This window comes from Pelodiscus sinensis, chromosome 5 (genome assembly GCF_052426305.1).
Source record: "Pelodiscus sinensis isolate ZL-2025 chromosome 5, ASM5242630v1, whole genome shotgun sequence".
Lineage (NCBI taxonomy): Eukaryota > Metazoa > Chordata > Testudines > Trionychidae > Pelodiscus > Pelodiscus sinensis.
Window position 1 is genome coordinate 15,223,944 of NC_143056.1, and position 20,877 is coordinate 15,244,820.

The 20,877-nt window shown below is 43.9% G+C and overlaps 1 protein-coding gene across 7 annotated transcripts in view; it reads left to right on the plus strand.

The window, feature by feature from the left end:
- Nucleotides 1-20,877, plus strand: part of SYNE2 (spectrin repeat containing nuclear envelope protein 2) — a 304,665-nt gene that overhangs the window by 30,811 nt on the left and 252,977 nt on the right. For all 7 annotated transcript variants that reach the window (XM_075926397.2, XM_075926393.2, XM_075926394.2 and 4 more), the window contains one exon: nt 19,207-19,268. In XM_075926397.2, coding sequence (XP_075782512.2) covers nt 19,207-19,268 — 62 coding nt within the window. The remainder of the gene's footprint in view (nt 1-19,206; nt 19,269-20,877) is intronic.

Below are 20,877 nucleotides of genomic sequence, written 5' to 3' on the forward strand. Positions count from 1 at the left end.
GAAGGGCAAAGAGAAAACTTCCAGTGGCCAAAGGTTACTCTTAAAAAGTCACACAAAAGCCCCACCTGGCTATCAGATGCACATGTGCAGCACCCAGCAAAGTCAGTGGGAAGGATCCATGTGCATCCAAAGAGAGAATTTTGCCTTAGGTAATCACTTAAGCATATAAAAAAACCCAACAAATGGTCTGGTCGCACTTTATAGGCTAACAAAACATATGTTTTGTTAGTCTATAAAGTGCTACCAGATCATTTGTTGCTTTTTTATGTAACTGACTAACTCGGCTACTTCCGGAAGCTCACTTAGGCATATGTTTAGCATGAAGTAGAAACAGAAACGTGAGTTCTAGCATTAATTCAGGAGATAGTGTCATTCTTACAAAAGATCATGGATGAAGATTTTGCTTTCAAATAATATTCATATTACTTTTGAAGAAATCGATATTGAATTTTTATCTGAATTGGCCACCATATTGAAGGAATGTAGCATTCGAAGTCCAATAGCCCAGAGGCTAAGGGTATGTCTACACTGCAGTTAGATAGATCTGGCTGTCCTGCGCCAGCTGACTTGGGCTCCTGGGGCTGGAGCTTAGGGCTGTTTAATTGCATTGCCTACATCAGTGGCTTTTTCCCCATGGAGGAACCCCTAAAATAATTTTTCATATCCCGAGGAACCCCTACCTATGAAAACATTTGCTTGGCCAGAAAAAGTTGTCAAGAAAATTTATTTGTAAAGAGCTGTTACATATCTATATCTATATCTATATCTATATCTATATCTATATCTATATCTATATCTATGTCAGCTTACATTGTAAGAAAAAAAATTATTTATTCCACAATTTCTCGCGGAACCCCTGACGATGGTTGGGAACCCTGGTTGGGAAATGCTGGTTGGGAAACACTGGCCTACATTCTGGCTCACGCTCCACCCTGAGCACTGGGAGGCCCTCTCATGTCACAGAGTCCTAGAGCTGAGGCTCCAGCCCAAGTCTGAATGTCTACACTGCAATTAAACAGCCCCGTGGGCCCGAGTCAGCTAGCATGGGTGAGCCATGGGTTTTTAATTGCAGTGCAGTGTAGAGATACCCTAAGAGCCTCATGTATAAGATTTCCAAGAGGTTATACATGATCTTTGTGTGGAAGTGATTTGAGCTCATTTTGCCCCTACGTACTGGTGTTATTTGTTTATATTAATCCTTTGTAATTTGACTTGGTTTCCACTTTTTGTAGGACCCTCTTTTATTTTTAGATTATTCAAGATCTTCTGGTTAAGTCAGTGTGGTCTCTTGCCATACTTCCTATCTTTCATGTGCTGTGGAATAGATTGCTCTTGTACCATTAATATTGTCTCCTTGAAAAACTGCAAACCGTCTTCAGTTGTTTTTCCTTTCATCTTGCTTCTCATTGGATCTCACCTACCAACTCCCTGAGTTTGCTAAAGTCTGCCTTCTTGAAGTCCATTATCTTTGTATTTTGTTATTTTCTCCTTTATCATTTCTTAGAAGATGAGCTCTATCATTTCATGATCACTTTGAACCAAACTGCTCTCCACTTCCAAATTCTCATTTTCTTCCTATTTATCAAAATCAAATGTAGAAGTGCCCCTCCCCTTGTAGCATTCTCCACCTTGTGGAATCAAAATTGTGTCCAATACATTCCAAGAAATTGCTAGGTAATCTGTGCTCTACTGTGTTACTTTCCAACAGATGTCTGAGTAATTTAAGTCCCCTCATCACCACCAAGTCTTGTGCTTTGGATGATTTTGTTAGCTGTTTAAAGAAAACCTCATCCACTTCTTCTTACTGGGTAGGTGGTCTGTAGTAGACCCCTACTGTGACATCTCCTTTGCTTTTCCACTTTTTTTGTTACCCAAAGACTGTCTCCTATTTCCATCTCAACCTCAGTCCAAGTGTATATTTTTAATATATAAGGCAATACCTCCTCCCTTTTCCCCCGCCTGTCCTTTCTGAGCAAGCTGTATCTTTCTATACCAGTCATCCAGTCATGTGTATTCTCCCACCAAGTCTCTGTGGTGCCAGCTATGTCATAGTTGTGTTCATTTACTAGCATTACAAGTTCTTCCTTCTTATTTCCCATGCTTTTCGCATTTGTATACATTTAAGATACTGATGTGATTTCTTCTTCCCCGTGCAGTTCTGTCTTGTCTCTCCATTATCCCTGCTCTGGCAGCCCATGCTGCCCCCAATTTCTGACCATTTTCCCAGGTCCCTATGTTTTTAACTTGTATGGACTTTTATCACTTGTCTTTCTAACCTAGTTTAGGTTAGTCAGTACGGATCCAAATATGCTCTTCCCCTTCCTTGACAGGTGGACCCTATCTCTGCTTAGCGGTCCTTCTTCCTGGAACAGCATCCCATAGTCAAGGAAACCAAAGTCTTCCTGGCAACACAGTCTTTGTAGGTTCATATCAGGATGCTTTACAGAATAATAATAAAAATGTAAATACATCAACAGACTAAGAAGTAAGACCCTGACAGAACCTTTGGGGAGGAATTACACAACTGGAAATATACACTTACAAGCAGCAAAAGACATATTTCTTAAGATAATAGACAGAAACCACTAGGCCTGCAATCAGTAACACATGGCAAGTGGGAATAATAGGGAAATTAAGGAACAAACACTAAAACTAAGATTTTTCAGAAACACTAGCCTAGAGTAGAAAGCTTGCCTACAGAAGCTTAAAAATGGCTAGAGATTTTTTTGTGTGTCTGTGTTTGGAGCTTGGTTTGAGACACCTTAAAGAGGGCTCATTTTCTCAGAGTAAATGTTCGTAACTTTCTGAAAACCAGATCACTTGTTTAGATGTTTAAATATTGACTTAGAAGTCTAGCTTTAGGATGTCATTTTTGAAAATCTTAATTCTTAATTGTATGATTTAAGTTCATGCACCAGTTAAAAGGAGCTAGAGTGTACCTTTTAGTATTGGAAAAAGATAAAAAAACAAAAACAGTGCTGGTGTGTAGCCTCGATAATACAGTCAGAAGTCAGTGCATTACTTTACCTGAAAGATATCCAAGGATATCACAATATTGATCTAATCTGGTTGCTATAAGGGCACAGTCTGTCATTTTTTTCATTCAGTCTTAGTCACTGCCAAGCAATAGTCCTAATACAGTAGACCAGTATTTCTCAAAAGTAGCCTGCAAAACCACTTTGAGAAACCTGCTAACTGGCCGCTCTGATGTATTTACTTACTGACTCCACGGCCATGGAGCCTCATGGTTCCCATTGGCTCCGATTGGGAATGGGGAAACAGATTGAGACAGAGACACTTCATAGAGGGCATCAGTATGGGCATCAGAAGTGTACCCTGGAAGCGGTTTATGATAGACAGGGTGTGGCTCAGCTGGAGGGCTGAGTTTCCAAAGAGGCTTTTGGCATTAGACAGAGTGCAGGAATCCACACTCATCCAGACCAGGGTGCTTGAGTGAAGTTAGTGCCACCTCATTACAGTACTAAATACATTGAATATGAATAGCAGATCGTCACCCTAAGTGTTGATAGAAGTAGGCTGCAGATTCTTAAGGGGCAAGCTACATTTGCTTTCAGCTTGGAATTCCCAGGAGTTCCATTCACAGGCTAAAAATCCCCTTCCCCTAGGTCATTCTTGGTTCCTGAAGGGTTTTGAGGTGTCTTCTTGGAGGGGAGTAAGTGAATAACCTCAGATGGTATCACTTCCATCCTTATATAGCTTTTGCAAATGGTGGGCATCCTTTGTTCCAAAGCTTGGGTCCTTATATTTGTATGATACAGTCATACAAATAGGATAATCATACTGAGCAAATCATAACTTTTCCAATGACCTCTCACATGATTTATTTAGCATAAAAATACATCATAACTATGTCCTAATCATATCCTCATAATAATAGGCCTGTGAAGAATACCAGGTTCAGTGTCAGAGGCCTAACTTGGATTTCACCCCTTCCACCAGCATTTGAGAGTATGTCTACACTGCAATGTAAGACCAGCGTTATTAGAATCAAGTTAGCAAACCTTGAGTTTGTCAGTGCAGGGCCTGAGTGTCTACTGTCTTTGTAACCTCAGACTGGGAATTGTTGAACCACGAGTCACAATCTGGAGCGCTCCACCCACCCATATCCCAGATTTCCTATCACACTCCCAAATTGCAGTTTCTCCAGTCATTTGTTCATGATGCAGCATGGGAAAACGTAGTTCACCAAACTAGATTGCCCAGAGGACCAAGAAAGTCAGTCTTTATGATTATGGGATAGTTTTAATGGACTAGACCATGCATCCATTGGGGCTGTGTATATACTGTAAAGCAATAGGGCTGGAACCCAGGATTCCAGTTTAACTCAGGTTTGGATTTTTTTCACCCCATGAGGTCCTGTTATTCTGCACCTGAGAGTTGTGATCTTTATGTTGGTGGAAGGAAGGTTAGATGTAAGCTTGAATTTGAACTCTGGGATTAATTGCTGTGTAGACATCTCTGAGGCTTTGTCTACTATACTGCTGGTTTTGCTGGCAGTGAGTATGCAAATTAGGCGTGATTAGCATATCACCATGCCTCATTTGCATAATTTATGTGCGCTGTTTTTGCAGAAAAAAAGTAGTGTGGATGGGGTTTTTTGGCGCAAAAAACCCGTTTTCTGCACGATCTTTATGCCTCTCCAGGAGAGGAATGAGGATCTTCCAGAAAACGGGGGTTTTGCGCACAAAACCCCCATCCACACTTTTCGCCCCCACAAAAACGGTGTGCATACATTATGCAAATGAGGCACCGTGATATGCTAATCTGTGCCTCATTTGCATACTCACCGCCAGCAAAACCGGCAGTGTAGAGGTAGCCTGAGTGTATGTACTGTGACAGATCTATGCCTGTTAGACTGTTCCTTTCCTTAGCAGTGGGAAGACCAGGTAGAAGATTCCAGCTCCCTGGCTTTCACTTTTTCCCTTGGGGTGCTCTTGCAGCAGTTCAACAGGGTACTGCACTGTACTATGTGCTAGATTGAATGTTGGTAACCTAGCCTGCATAGATTCACCTATTAAGTACATGTTGTGATTGTCCATTTCTGGACGTAATAAGTGTGCAGTTACTTTATAGAACAGATACATTATTAATGTTCTCCTCTCCCCAAAGCTATTCTTTAAAGACTGACTATAAAAGGGAAGAGAAATCTGAGGGTTTTCAGGTGTTCTCAATATTGTCAAATTCATGTTTTCTCCTCAGGTCCATTTTCTGGCATGGTGAATGTGGGTATAATTTTGCCAGTAATGAAGGAAGTGTTTCATTAGTTTTTGCATAGCTTTATTTATTTTTGGCTCAGTTACATTTTGAAAACTAGGGCAAGGTAAATATAAGGCAGTGTTTCTTAAACTGTGTTCTGGGGCACACCAGTGTGCCGAGAGGCAGTTGGAGGTGTGCTGCGGAGAACAGATTTCAAAATGGCTGCCCTTAAAGGGACAGGCGAGTTTTATCTTTGCTCAATAACTTTGCCCCCAACCATTTTTTGTTTTTTTTTGGTTTTTTTGCTCAACAACAACAACAACAAAAAATCCTTGTCGTTCCTCATAAAAAAAAATTGTTTGGTGTTCCTCGGTCTTAAAAAATTTAAGAAACACTGGTCTAAGGCCATTGAGAGTCCTATTAAAAAGGCCAACAAAGAACTCATTCATCCTCCTAGAAATAAAAATCCTTTTTAATTAACCACATTATAGAAACAAGAATTTCAGCTTTTATAAATCACTAAAGCCTTGCAGTAGCGGGATAGGGGAAGTACACATTCATCATGAAAATGAAGAAATAATTTTCTGTCATTTTAGAATAGGATGTGTGGGCTGCATTGGGCATACGTGTGTATACTGATCTGAATACTGTGCTACGTCTGGCTACTATGCAAACATCTCCGTGAGCTATTGGCTATTCTTGTACTAGAGCTTATTATTGATTCATGACCATTCTTTTAATGGGTCAGAAAAGTAAACTAAACTGTAGCATCATACACTACTAAAACTGGAACAGACTTTGAGAGATCATCAGGTCTAGTCCCCTGCACTCCTGGCAGGACCAAGCACCATCTAGGCACAATGGCAGCTGTAGGCTGCACAGGACTGTAAGTGTTTCGCTTGGGAGCAACTGGTAGGAGTGAGAGCAGGGTGGGATGGGGCATTAAGGGAACCAGTGAACCCTGCATTGGGGGGGGGGGAGAATATCTAACACTGTTAAACGAGCTAGTAAATTACCTGCTCCCTAGTTCAACATGTGAGACGAGTTGTCTAAGGAAGGACTCTCCCCATGAGAAAATGTTTGCAGGATCAGGCCCATCTTGTGTAACACTTTTTGGACAGGAACATCAGAAGCAGCTGGCCTAAGACAAGTGCAAAGGGCCTAATGTGTGTCTCTGTTTCCTGGAATCAGGCCCAAAAGCTACTTCTCTGGCTCAACAACAGCACACTGTGTGTGAGTTAGAGATGGGCCAAGAAAGGAGATGGAACCACTGGCTTCCGTGACACATTGAGTCTTGCGTATAAACTCCTTTTCAAACCATAGAAATACCAGCCATGTTTGTTGGATACAGTCAGTAGCAACCAACCCACTCGAATTTCATTTAAATACTTGGCAAAGGCTCCATGGTATTTCTGCAGCTTAAAATACATCAACGGGGTGTGGTTTGCTCAAGTGCTAACTTGAAACTGATATCTTCGTTTTGTTTACCTAATTCTTAGCGCAGACGTGATTATGATTTGCCTCAAATACTGTTTCTGTGTTTGATGTTTTTAATATTATCCCCTTTTCAGAACAAACATTATTTTGATATTGTATTTCTGCATGCATATGGCCTCCTCTCCTTTTAAATTTAGTTTTTAATGTTTGTCTTTTAAAAATGAACAATATAGTCATGATAGAAGATAGAGTGCTTCATACTTAGCTGTGGTAGACTCAGGGTAGTACTGTTACAAATAACAGGCACAAAGAATAATGGGTTATGAAGAACCATGGAAAGATTGTTTAGATGTATCATGCAAAGTATCATTAATGTGCAGAATATGAATATTGAATTCTGGGCAGATTGGGGCTCTGGTAGACGATATGGAAATATGAACCATAATTTGATACCTACTTCTTTATATGTAGATTCTGTCCTGAGCTCTGCCATTTTGTCCATACAGAGTCTCACTGCCGGGAGCTGCTGGGGTGCTGCCGGGTTTGTCTCGCCGCGCCATGGGTAAGCGCTACCGGACCAACCTGGCAGCACTCCAGCTGCTCTGCTGCAGGCGTCCCAAGTTAGCCGCTGCTGAAACTGACTAGCAGCGGCTGAATCAGGTACTCCTTGGGCACAGCCGGACTATCGGAAGGGGGGGGCTATGAGGGGTCTGGAGTGGTATCCCACCACCCCACCCCAGACCCCTCATAGCCCCCCCCTTCCGATAGTCTGGCATATTTGATAAGCCGGCACCCCCGGGTCCTAAAGGTGCTGGATTATCGGAAGTTTACTGTATAATGCAGAACTGAGGCTTTTTTTTTTTTTTTAATGCTCATGGAATGCAACACACATTTCCACTTTAGAGTGGGAATTTGTGTTGTATTCCATGAGCATAAAGAAAAACTTGCTTCTCCTGTGTGCAATAGGTTTCATTTTCTGAAGCAGAGCAGTAAGGCTTTTTTTCTAGAGGGCAAGTTTTTGGTATCTTTCATCCAGTAAGACCTACAGGGGAATTACTGGATTTTCATTCTATAGTAATTCTGCATTTGTCCTGCAGTGCCAAACTAATCTTCTTTCATATTTATCCTTTGGATGATTTGTGAAGTCATATAGCAGGAAGGCTTTGGGACAGGAGGGCTGCTCAGTTTCATATGATCCCCTCTGCTAACATTCTTGTTTCTGCAAACTGCCTACCTGTTTAGCATCTGGTGTTGTTACATAGTTAACAAGTTCCAAAGGAGTAGCCATGTTAGTCTAACTGAAAAAACTTCAACAGCAAATAGTCCTGCAGCACCTTGGAGACTAACAAAACGTGGAGATGGTATGATGAGCTGTCGTGGGCACAATCCACTTCTTCAGTGAATGGAGTAAAAGGGTCCAGGTTGCAAATAGACAGCAGAGAAAGAGAGAGGATGGGCAGGGGAAGAGAAGGGAAAAAATGGAGAAAAAAATGTCAGTTATTGGCCATGCTAAATGAGACTAACAGAGTGAGCTCTAAGTATTCTATGTAAAGTAAACTTCCGATAATCCGGCACCTTTAGGACCCAGGGGGTGCCGGATTATCAGATATGCCGGACTATCAGAAGGGGCAGCTATGAGGGGTCTAGAGTGGGGTGGGAGGGGATGAAACCCCAGATCCCTCATAGCCCCCCCTTACGATAGTCTGGCTCTGCCCCAGGAGTCCCTGATTCAGCCGCTGCTGGTCAGTTTCAGCAGCTGAATCGAGGATGCCTGCAATAGAGCAGCTGGGGTGCTGCCGGGTTGGTCCCACAGTGCCAAGGGGCGGCCCTACGGCACCAACCCAGCAGCACTCAGCTGCTCTTGGGGACGCCTGGGACAGAGCATCTGGGGTACTGCCCGGTTGGTCCTGTAGCGCTGCCCCTCGGGGCTGCGGGACCAACCCGGCAGCACCCCAGCTGCTCTTGGGGACGCCTGGGGCAGAGCAGCTGGAGTGCTGCCGGGTTGGTCCCGCAGCGCCAAAGGACGGTGCTGCGGGATCAACCCAGCAGGACCCCAGCTGCTCTGCCCCAAGGGGTCCCCAAGTCAGCCGCTGCTGAAACAGATCAGCCGCTGATTCCAGGAAGCCCGGGGCAGAGCTGCTCTGCCCCGGGCTTCCTGGAATCAGCGGCAGATCTGTTTCAGCAGCGGCTGACTTGGGGACCCCTGGGGCAGAGCAGCTGGGGTCCTGCCGGGTTGGTCCCGCAGCGCTGAGGGGCGGTGCTACAAGACCAACCCCTCAGCACCCCAGTTGCTCTGCCCCAGGTGTCTGGATTCAGCCTGCTGGTGAAACTGACGCTGCTGGTCAGTTTCAGCAGCTGCTGAATCCCGAGGCCTGGGGCAAAGCAGCTGGGGTGCTGAGGGGTTGGTCTCGTAGCGCCGCCCCTCAGCGCTGCGGGACCAACCCGGCAGCACCGCAGCTGCTCTGCCCTAGGGGTTCCCAAGTCAGCCACTGCTGAAACAGATCAGCGGTTGATTCCAGGAAGTCCGGGGCAGAGCAGGTCTGTCCCGGGCTTCCTGGAATCAGCTGCTGATCTGTTTCAGCAGTGGCTGAATCGGGGACCCCTGGGGCAGAGCAGCTGGGGTGCTGCCGGGTTGGCCCCGCAGCCCCGAGGGACAGCGCTACAAGACCAACCCGGCAGCACCCTAGCTGCTTTGCTTCCGGCTTCCCCGATTCAGCTGCTGGTCATATAGCAGCAGCTGAATGGGGGAAGCCTGTCCGGCTGCCCCAGCACTTCTGGGTTCCTGATGGTACCGGATCATCAGGAGTCCCAGAGCATTGGATGCCGGACTAATGGAGTTTTACTGTACTTGGTGCTTAACATTTTATGTCATTAGGATGTGTAAAGTAATGGCCTCTCCAGGAAAGTAACAGCCTCTCCAGGTCTCGCTTCCACTGTAATTCTGCTTCTGAAATGTACAAGAGCCCTGCTGGCCCTGTGCTTCCTTTGGTGCTACTGCTTTTGATCTGCCCTGACAGGGCTCTTGCTACAGTTTAAAGGCAGAGGCACCCTTATAGACTAATCTAATAGTTGATGGAAATCCCATCGACTATTTGATTAACTAATCTAAATTTAATATCCCTAGGGTTGTAGATGGTTAATAATGCACTGGCGTGGTTTAAGTTGGGGGCTGTAGGTGATGAGCAGTGGTGTTCTGTTGTTTTCTTTGTTGAGCCTCTCTTGAAGAAGCTGATGCCTGAGTACTCGTCTGGCTCTGTCAGTCTGTTTTTTTTCACTTCTCCAGGTGGGTATTTGTTTTAAGAATGATTGATGTAGATCATGTAGGTGTTTCTCTGTCTGTAGTACTGAAGTACATCTGGTTGTTTCTTAGGGCCTGGCTCTAAACAATTTACTGTGAAATGTGTCTTGGATGGAAGCTAGAGGGATGTAGCTAAGTGTAGCTAAGTGTAACAGTCAGCAGGTTTCCAGTATATAGTTAGCATATTATACAATATACATACGGTACATAGTTAGCAGTAACTCCATCCTCTAGTGGTTTCTAGGCTTTCAGTGCCCAGATCTCTCTTACCAGCAATCCCTCGCTCTCAGATTCACTTACAAAGTCCCTCACCAAAGGCTCTTGTGTAAATTACATTGTTATGGGATAAGAGGGAAGTTCCTTTCATGGATTGAGAACTGGTTAAAAGACAGGAAACAAAGGATAGGAATAAATGGTAAATTTTCAGAATGGAGAGGGGTAACTAGTGGTGTCCCCCATGGGTCAGTCCTAGGACCAATCTATTCAACTTATTCATAAATGATCTAGAGAAAGGGGCAAGCAGTGAGGTAGTAAAGTTTGCGGATGAGACTAAACTGTTTAAGATAGTCAGGACAGAAGCAGACAGTGAAGAACTTCAAAAAGTCTCACAAAACTGAGTGATTGGGCAACAAAATGGCAAATGAAGTTTAATGTGGATAAGTGTAAAGTAATGCACATTGGAAAAAATAACCCCAACTATACATATAATATGATGGGGGCTAATTTGGCTACGACAAATTAGGAAAGAGATCTTGGAGTTATCGTGGATAGTTCTCTAAAAACGTCCACACAGTGTGCTGCGGTGGTCAAAAAGGCAAATAGAATGTTAGGAAATATTAAGAAAGGGATAGAAAATAAGACCCAGAATATCTTGCTGCCCCTGTATAAAACTATGGTACGCCCACACCTTGAATACTGTGTACAGATGTGGTCGTCTCACCTCAAAAAAGATATTTTGGCCTTGGAAAGGGTTCAGAAAAGGGCAACTAAAATGATCAGGGTTTTGGAACAGGTCCCATATGAGGAGAGGCTAGAGCGACTGGGACTTTTCAGTTTGGAAAAGAGAAGACTGAGGGGTATATGATAGAGGTATATAAAATCATGAGTGGTGTGGAGAGGGTGAATAAAAAAAAGTTATTCATTAGTTCCCATAATATAAGGACTAGAGGACACCAAGTGAAATTAATGAGTAGCAGGTTTAAAACTAATAAGTGAAAGTTTTTCTTCACACAGTGCGTAGTCAACCCGTGGAACGCCTTGCCAGAGGAGGCTGTGAAGGCTAGAACTATAACAGAGTTTAAAGAGAAGCTAGATGAATTCATGGAGGTTAGGTCCATAAAAGGCTATTACCCAGGGGGTAGGAATGGTGTGCCTAGCCTCTGTTTGTCAGAGGCTGGAGATGGATGGCAGGAGACAAATCGCTTGATCATTGTCTTCGGTCCACTCCCTCCGGGGCACCTGGCATTGGCCACTGTCGGCAGACAGGCTACTGGGCTAGATGGACTTTTGGTCTGACCCAGTACGGCCGTTCTTATGTTCTTATATCTTGACGAGATGGGAGTTCTGGCTGAAGGCTCTGTGGGGGCAGGCACAAAATAGGAGTTTGTGCACAGCGTTCTGCAGTGACAGCAGAGGGGGTTTTGGACAATTCTGTCAGGCCATCTATGCTCTGTCCTTCCCTCATACAGGAAGGAGGGGAGAGCCCTCAAGACACAGCCCTCCCTATCCCTTCCCAGGCAGATGTTGGCCTGGCATCCCTCCCTTTACAAGCCCTGACTGTTTGGGGAATGGTGGTAGGCATTGTGACACCAATTCCCAACCTACAGTGTAGGTCACAGGCAGCCATTGCTCCTCTGCACCCTTGGAGTAGGAGTTCTGGGCCTCAAGATCTGTGTAAGTGAAGATACCAAAGCCCCTCCTTTGCTGCTTCCCAAGGAGACAGTCCTCTTCTGGTGCACTGGGACTGCAGTACGCCCGGTGCCGGTCACTCTTCTTTCACCCTCTCCTTGCATCTTGCATTGTGTCAGTGTTGTGGAGGCTGTACTACTAGCCCTTCCCATCTAAACAAATATCAGACTTTGCAGGTACAGTTTGTTCCCCCTCCTGGGCTGGTGCAGTGAGATCTCCCCTACTCTTTTCAGTCTCTTGTAACCAGTGTTGCAGATGCATCCTAGCACTCTTATTAGCTAAATTGTGTCATGTTCAAAATGCCTCACGAGTGTTCATACAAGTTAAAATGAAGAAAGAGTGAGGGCTGTGCATGTCAGAATTTTTCTAATTAAGTCGCCAAGTTTAATCATTTTTCTAGTTGGATTACCAATTGCATTTTCTGTTGCTTTGCATCTCAGATTTCATGGCTTTAATCAGGTGAGATGCAGGTAGTGAGAGAGCTGTCAGGGGAGAGGAAGGTTGGTAGCAACCCAAGTTAAATGAAGTATATGCCTACAGCCTGGGAGGGACACCAGAGAAATCACACTAAATAAAATCACTCAGGCCCATATTATACCTTTAAATTTGTTAATACAGCTCCCATTTTCTTTAACGTGAATCATCTCAAAGCATTTGATAATAATTATAGTCCTAGTCCATTTAATATACTATTCTTATTAGCTATGTTGTATAAAAATGAAGAATTAAATACACAGTTCTTTTCAGAGGGTTACTTAAATAAAAGGGAAAGAACAGAGAGGATTCTTTTTTAACTTTCCTTGCAGTTTCTGGAGTGCCATTGTAGTTTGTTTAGTTTTACTTTTAAGAAGCAAAGTACAATATTTTGTTAACAATGTTTGGGAGGAGGGATAGATCAGTGGTTTAAGCATTGGCCTGCTAAACCTAGGGTTGTGAGTTCAATCTGAGGAGGCCATTTAGGTATCTGGGGCAAAAATCTGTCAGGGATGGTATTTGGTCCTCCTGTGAAGGCAGGGGACAGGACTTGATGACTTTTCAAGGTCCCTTCCAGTTCTAGGAGATGGGTATCTCCAATCATTTAATGTGATTCCCATAACTTTATGGCTGACAAAGATGGTCCCTGCATAAATTACTCTTTAGGGCTTAAAGGTGACCTGCGAATGAATTGAGTTTGTGTTCATATGTGCTACCCAGAGTCATTTTTAAATGTCACTTGACTAGGATAGTATTTAGGAACTTCATTATTTGGAAGTTGGCTATGACAGTCACACATGTTTGCTTTAGCAATTGGCTTAGCACCATGACTCAGAGGGATGACATTTTAGAAGAGAAAAGATGTCTGGCATGGGAATATCTTGTAAGAAAGGAGGTTAAAGCGCCAGGCATCCATATTTAGTTGCAATTAACAGATACATACAGAAGATGCAGAAAGATAAATGTCCAAAAACAATAACATAACCATAAAAGTCTCAGATGGGTAGCTCTTCAAGAAAATTAGTTCAGTTCTGAAACTACTGCAGTGGATAGTTACGGTAATAGAAATGACTCCCACATTGTTTAACTTTGGCTTCCCTGTTACAAGGGAAGAAGATGATGAACAAACTTCTTACGTACTATGATGCATTCCATGAACTTTTTTTCCATTGGTTCATACAAATGCGCTGATAGTGGCATAACTTTAATTTAACATTTTAATACTAGCAGACTTACCCGGCATTGCTTGAGTCCTTAACTCAATGAAATTTCTTTGTTTGTTTCTGGAAAATAAAAGGAAAATGTGTATGATTTATTTAAATGAGTGTATTTTTTTAAAATAGTGATATTTTTATTAAATTGATATTTATTTTGGGCTTTTTAAAAGGGTATTGTTAAAAAAATTGTTTAATTTCTTTGAGCAATTTTTAAAAAATGGGAATTCCATCCAGTGTGGTTTTTTTCTTCATTCCAGTAAACTCTTATCATGTTTAACAAAAAAGAACTGTAGTCAATTTGGATTCCAATAATATTGATTTAATTATGCCAAAACAGAGCACTACTCCAAATTTCTCCATTTTATCTCTTTTCTGTAAGATTTATTGAGAAGCAATCCTATTCCAAGCTTATCCTATGGTTTTGGCTCATCTTGGTTCAGTCTCTTTCAGCATTCACAGCATCATGACAATTTTGACTGTACTTGCTGTGGTGATTTTGTCTCATTTCTGTTCAGTTATATGAGAAACAATCCTGTCCAATCACAACAAAATCCTAAATTAGTTTGCCTATCTCCTAGAGCTGGAAGGGACCTTGAAAGGTCATTGTGTCCAGTCCCCTGCCTTCACAGCAGGACCAAGTACCATTCCTGACAAATTTTTGCCCCAAATGGCTTCTTCAAGGATTGAGCTCATAACCCTGGGGTTAGCAGGCTGATGCTCAAACCACTGAGCTATCCCTCCTCCTCTTAGCTTTGCTTTAGGGCAGGACTACTCAACTCACAGCCCGTGGGCTTTGTTTGTTTGCAACCCACAGTGTGTTTTGAATTTGCATGAGGCTCAACACACGGCCCGGGGTTGGGAGCCAAAACAAAAAAGTAGTCAATATAATGGTCTTCTGTTGATATGTGTTTTAGTAGTTAAACTCCTGCACTGTCATAGCTCATTAAAAGTACTCTTAAATGGATGGAAATTGGGTAAATATTAAAACCAGCAGAGCTGACTTAAATGAGGCATGTGTGTTGTATAGTCTTGCTTTAATCTTTGTATTCATGCCCGTCAGTGTGAAAGAAGTTATTTGCATATATTTGCATGTATATGCAACCACACTTAAGTTGCAGCCTTCCGTGTGTGCTGTGAGTATCCTTGTGGGCCCCCAGTGCTTCCAAAGTTGAGTAGCCCTGCTTTACGCTATGATAAGAGGAAGCTACATACTGAATTTGGTGATCCTAGTCTTACCATTTAGGAGGAATTCTTGATCAAACAGACAGATAAACTCTCTGAAAAATATAGTAGATAGTTCATCAGAAGACTGGAAATAAGACACACATTTTGAATAAGGTAATTAATCATTGGAACTCTTTACCAAAGGTTGTGGTGGACTTTTCATCACTGACTATTTTTAAGATTGGATGTTTTTCTAAAAATATCTGTTCTAGGATGTATTTGGGGGAAGTTCTGTGGCTTGTATTTTACAGAAGGACAGATCATCAAAATGGTCCTTTCTGGTCTTGGAGTCTATGAACAGATACTTTTATTTTAAAAAAAATAAGAACAGACTTGGAATGGAATGTTTCCCATTTGTATGTCTTGCAGCTCTTTCATGGAAGTAATTTTATGTAGTAGTAATAGTACCTTGCTTCTACAGAACACTTTTCATTTGTTGATCTCAAAGTGCAGTACAAAGGAGCTCAGTAGCATTATCCCCACTTTACAAGTGGAGAAACTGAGGCACATAGTGGTGAAATGACTTGCTTTAGGCCACTCAGCAGATTAGGGCCCAAGTGGAAATTGAACTCAGATTTCCTGAGTCTGGCAGGTGCTTTAACTACTTGGCCACACTGCCTTCTAAAGATAGCCAAGCAGAGTTACTGTGAACAACCACGTAGTCATTGTACTTACATTGTTGCACTAATTTGGAGGTTTTTGGTATTTTTTGAAATGATGCATGAGCACTTGCCTCAGTCTTACACCCAGTTAGTAGAGTTCTGATAGCATTAGGTCCATAATGAAAGGAGAGAGAATGACCGCGTTTATTGGGAAGGGAATGTGTTTCTTGTAAGAGGTTTAGGAAGCTGTATAGTCCAGGGGATTTGGCCCAGGACTAGGAGACCTTGGTTCTGTTCATGCGTCTACTTCTAACTTGATGTGCGAATTTAGGCAAGTCATGCCACAACTCTGTGCCATAGCATCCCCATCTGTACTAGGGATGTTAAGTAGTGATTAGCAAGCTAATCGAGAAGTAATCGACTATTTGATTAGTTGATAAGGGGGTTAGCTCTCGGGGGCGGCACGAGCTGGGACTGAGCAGCGGCTCTGTTTTTTAAATGTAGTAAGAGCCTAGCGGCCTGGAGCCTGCTCAGTCTTGGCTCATGCCAAGTCCTCCCCACTCCCATCCCCATGGAGACGGTGCTGGGGGGAACTGACTTTTAGGCCTGCTCCTCCCAGCTCCGGTCCTGCTTTCTCTCCCCCTCCCCCACCACTCCTCTGCCCGCTGCCTCTGATACAGTGACTCAATTATTCACTTACATCCATAATCTGTACAGTGCTTTGTTATCTACAGATAAAATTAATTATGGCCTTGATCCTGAATTATTAAAGTGAATAGGAGCTGTGCCATTGATTTCACTGAACAGAGGATCAAGCCCTTTTTAAATGTAAAGGATTATTTTTTATTACAGCAATGTGTTTAAGTAGATCTGTGGTTTTCAACCCATGGGGTCTGCATGTTATGGAGTATTACATATGCTTTATGCAAATATGCTTGCGATATGGATTAGGGATGTTAATGGTTAACCTTAATGGGTGAGGCTTAACGATTACGGTTAAGTGGTAGGGGCTGTGGGCAAGATTGCTCCAGTCCTGCGGGGCCCACCTTGGGCATGGGCATTCTAGCCTGGCCAGAGCAGCCCTTGTCTGCGGCGAGGGGCCGCTTCAGCCCCTCTCCCCCTGTTTAACTGGTTAGCTGGTTAAACTTTAATATTTATCCAGTCAGCCAATTAAATGGGATTTTATATCCCTAATATGAATGTCATAACTGAGATATGCGTTATGCAAGATACCTCTTGTAACATATCATTCTGTTTTGTTTTCCTTAGTAACCTACTTTGTTCAGTGTTCTATCTCTTATGACGACTTAAATCCTATCTGTTATACTTAATAAATCACTTTTGTTTATTAATAAACACAGCGTAAATAATTGTTACGGACAGGGCTGAACTAAGGGGTGGGCTAGCCGGGCGACTGCCGAGGACACCAACCTATGGGGGGCGACCGGCGGGCTGCAGCGACCGGCGGGCTGCAGCGGCCGCCCGGGGTGGGGACTGTGTTAACCTCCGCAGCACCAGCCAGCAGTGCCCTTCCCCCCGCGGCCTCAGGGCCCTGCACGGCCAGGCGCAGCCCGCCCTAGGCGGCCCCAGGCTGCGCGCCATCGGCAGTGGCCGGGTCGACTGGGCAGCGCATGCGCCTTGCGTCTGCCCACGCGTCGTGCGCCCAGAGGCAGTGCCACACGCCTGGGGCCCGGGGCACCAAAATGGCTCGGGCCTGCCCTGGTTACGGGGGGGGAGGGGACGCTAAGGAATCTGTGCATCTCTTTACATAGGGCAAATTTAATGAGCTTATATTGTACAGCTCTCTGTAAAGCATAAGATGGGTTTATTGAGGGTTCAGCTCTCAGAGGAGCTGTGTACATGAATGCTGTGAAATGGGCTTACACTATGGTGCTTACCGTGTGTCCCCACATCTTTGGGGGATTGCCCTGTCCCTGTGGTGAAGCAGACTGGAGAGCTGGGATCAGAAATATAGGGTTACAGGATGCCTAGGCTGTCAGGAAAAGCAGGCTCAGCAGGGTCTGAGGTGACAGGCTGAAGGGGGTCCCAGCTCCTGACCCATCACACCATAGGCTGTATCTTGGATTTCCAAAAGGGTCTGTACCTATGTTTGAATTTTTTAGGGATGCAAATGAAAAAGGTTGAGAACCACCACAGTAGATTATCAAAATCCTTGTGCTTCTGGGTCACTCCCTACCTACAGTGCATGTTTCAGTTTTTTAAAATTGCGTGCAGAAGTGATCCTGATTCTGGAGAGTGAAATTATAGTTCAGTGCTAGAAACTAATGTCCTCCAGTGTGAATCAGGCCTTTCAGGAAGCAGTCAGTTATTCTTTGCTTTTTTTTTAAATTAAAGGTTAAAAATATGAGGTTCCTGTCAATCTCTCATTCTTCTTTCAGGATATTATCATTGTATTATCATCAGTCAGTTGTGCTCTCTCCCACACTTTTCTGTATAGCCAGACATCTAGTTTTTGTAGCTCAGCAGATATTTTTCTTACAGTTTATCCACACAAAGATTACTTCGTGTATTTCTCCGAGGCTGCTTCTCTGTTGCAAACCACATTTTTGTGTCCATGAGCTGTCTTTGCTGTACTCAGCTAAATGCAAGATAAGGTTTTAAAAGAATTGCTTATAAAGTGTCTCTTATTTTCTCCATTTTGGGGAACTAGACACAGTTCTCCCTTTGCTTAATCTCTCTCACTCTTAGCCCTTGATGAAATGTCATGCTTTCTCATGTAGTTTGCTATGACACAAAAAGCAGTTAAGGATTTTGCTTTGTGTCCTGAGAGCTTAAAATGATTTTCCTTAACCTCATCTGTCATTGGTTAACTGCTCAAATAAAGTATGTTAACTTTTTGAAACAAAAATGAGAACCAAGTAATGTAGTTGTTCCCGTCTCTCTGGTATGCATCATGCTTGACTTTCCGTCATGAAGGCATGAAGCCCACTATGAAAGCCACTTTTCAGAGCAGGGATAAAATTGTCTAGAAGCACCTATGGCCCAGATTTTTAATGGTGCTTAGAGATGGTTCCACTCAGCATTGCAAAGCCTAATGGACTTATGCACATAAGTGTCAGTGAGAATTAATGGGACTTTAGACCACTAGAGGTATGTATAAACAGGGATAAAAGTCCCATGTCATGGCTGCAACTCATGGGGCTCAGGTTGTGGAGTAAAAAAATCTCTATGTAGACATTTTGGCCTGGACTGGAGTCTCACCCGGTCCCAGAGCTAACGCTCCAGCCCAAGCATCTACCCAGTGAATTTTTTTTCAGCCTCAGAGCCTGATCTCCATTAGCCAGAATCAGCAGACCTGAGCCAGCTGCTGGTTTTTTATCCCGGTGTAGGCATACCCTAAGTGACTCTTGACACTTTTAAAAATTCTGCGCTTGATCTGAACTTTTATAATTGCAACAGTGGATTTATGCTGACCATAGGCCTAAGACTTTTTAGGTACACTTAGCTTGAGCTTCAACCTGTTTCTGTGATAGACATTTTGTTTAGTAGATTCATTGTATTATTTACATTAGCTGAGCTTTAAAAAAAACTTAAAGAACATCAAGATTCTCTGTGTGGATTTAAAAAGTTTTTCTTGTGTAAAGTCCTATCAAGTGTTTTCTGGAATTCCTTGCAGATACTTTCATTTCTGGGTGGAGAAAAATACCGGTTAGATTCCAGAAAATAATACAGTATTAAAATCCATACTAAAGACTCACTGAGATGAATCAGAGAACGTAACGTAGATTTGAAATGGATTTCATGTGTCTCTTTGAAAAAGTGAAATAAACACCAATTGTTCCATTAAGTGATTTTTCTCTTTTCACAGTGGAGCAGGAATGCACCCAGAAGAAAACCTTCACTAGCTGGATAAATTCACAATTGGCAAAGGTACGAAAATGATCTATGGAAGGAGTTTTAAAAAAAATTATTTGCAATAATGAACCTAAAGCTAGGGTTTCACCAGGAACTTATGCTTTACAGATTCTGTATCTCAGGCTTTCACCTTTTTCCACCCCCCCCCCCCCTTTTTCTTAACATACCCTGGGAAATTTGTAGCAAATTTCGCTCTTGAAGTATTATGTGTGAGGAGAAAGGATCTCCATTATGTTGATATATTGTTGTTTATTTAGGACATTTGGGGAAACTGGAACAATGAAAAAGCTTGATTCACCTCCCCTTCCCCCATACACACACTGTATACTTGATTCCCTCTTCTGTCACATGAGCTGCAACATTGTGACATCAGACATAACCATTTGTGACAGGGTGTCTGCCCTGTACTGGCCCCAAAAGGGTTAAAACCAGTGTAGTGAGGCTGAGTGGTAGGCAGCTACAGGTGGGGCTGAAAGGTAATTAGGGGCACAGCTGATCCTCATAAAGGAGCAGCCACAGACCAGGGATGAGGAGTCTGAGGGGGAAAGCTGGTTTCCTAGGGGGCTGCACAACCAGTACTAGGGATGGCCTGGCTGCGTCTGACAGGCTCAGGGCCCTGGGAGGAGAGAGCTTGGGGCAGAAGCCAGTGGTGCTGCGGCTGTGAGAAAGTGGCCCAGGGAAGCAGGCAATGTTAGTATTGGAGGAAGGGCAGTGAGAGGCTGCCACTAAAACAAAGGTGGGTAATAATGTTTGACGGGGGGGGGCTGCTCCAAGGATTTGGAAAGTGGTTGAAGGTCTCACTCTTCCATGATATTAATGGAGGAGGGGCGGGGGTCTGGGATGGACTTGAAGTGCAGAAAGAAGGTTGGGGAAAGAGACTAGAGTGCAGGGGGTTTGGATTGTGACCCTAGGGAATGGAATTTTGAGGTACAGAAGGGCGTGCAGGGGTTTGGGTTGTGAGCTAGGGCAGGAGGGGAATGTGATCTGGGGTAGGGAATTGGGGTGCCAGATCTGGGAGGGGATATGGGTGTGTGGGGTTGCGGGAGGGCAGAGGATTTGGGTATGTGGAGTAGGTTGGGGAAAGGAGGGGCTGGGGTAAAAGAGGCAGCCTCTGGTCAGAAGACTTACCAACCAGCAGCCCGTTCCTGAATCAGCCTCCCTACCTGCCCTGCCCCGCCCCCCGCACAGGCTGCAGCCATGTTCTCTGTGAATAACTATGAGCCCTTTGTGCTTCATGGCTGTCTGTTATTGAAACAGGCAGCTCCCGTTGACCATTTTCTGGCCAGAAGCCAGCTAATGGGAGTGTGTTGGGGTTGAGATCAGCTCTTAAAGCTTTCCCACCTCCCCTCTGGGCTCAGTTTTTAAAGTGAAACTGCCCCGTAGCCATATTTCTGAGCAGCATGCAGGAGGGGCGAGGCAAGCAGAGAACCTTCCTGGGGCTCCCCACAGCATCTGTGAGCCTGATCTGCTGGCTTGGTGGGCTAGATATGGCCTGCGGGCCGTATTTTGCACAGGCCTGCACTAATGGATCCCTGAATTGGGACCCAGGATAGTGGGTGGGGCTTGACTCCCCCCACCTCACCTTCTCCCCCTACACGTGCTATTGATGGAGGTGGCCAGGATA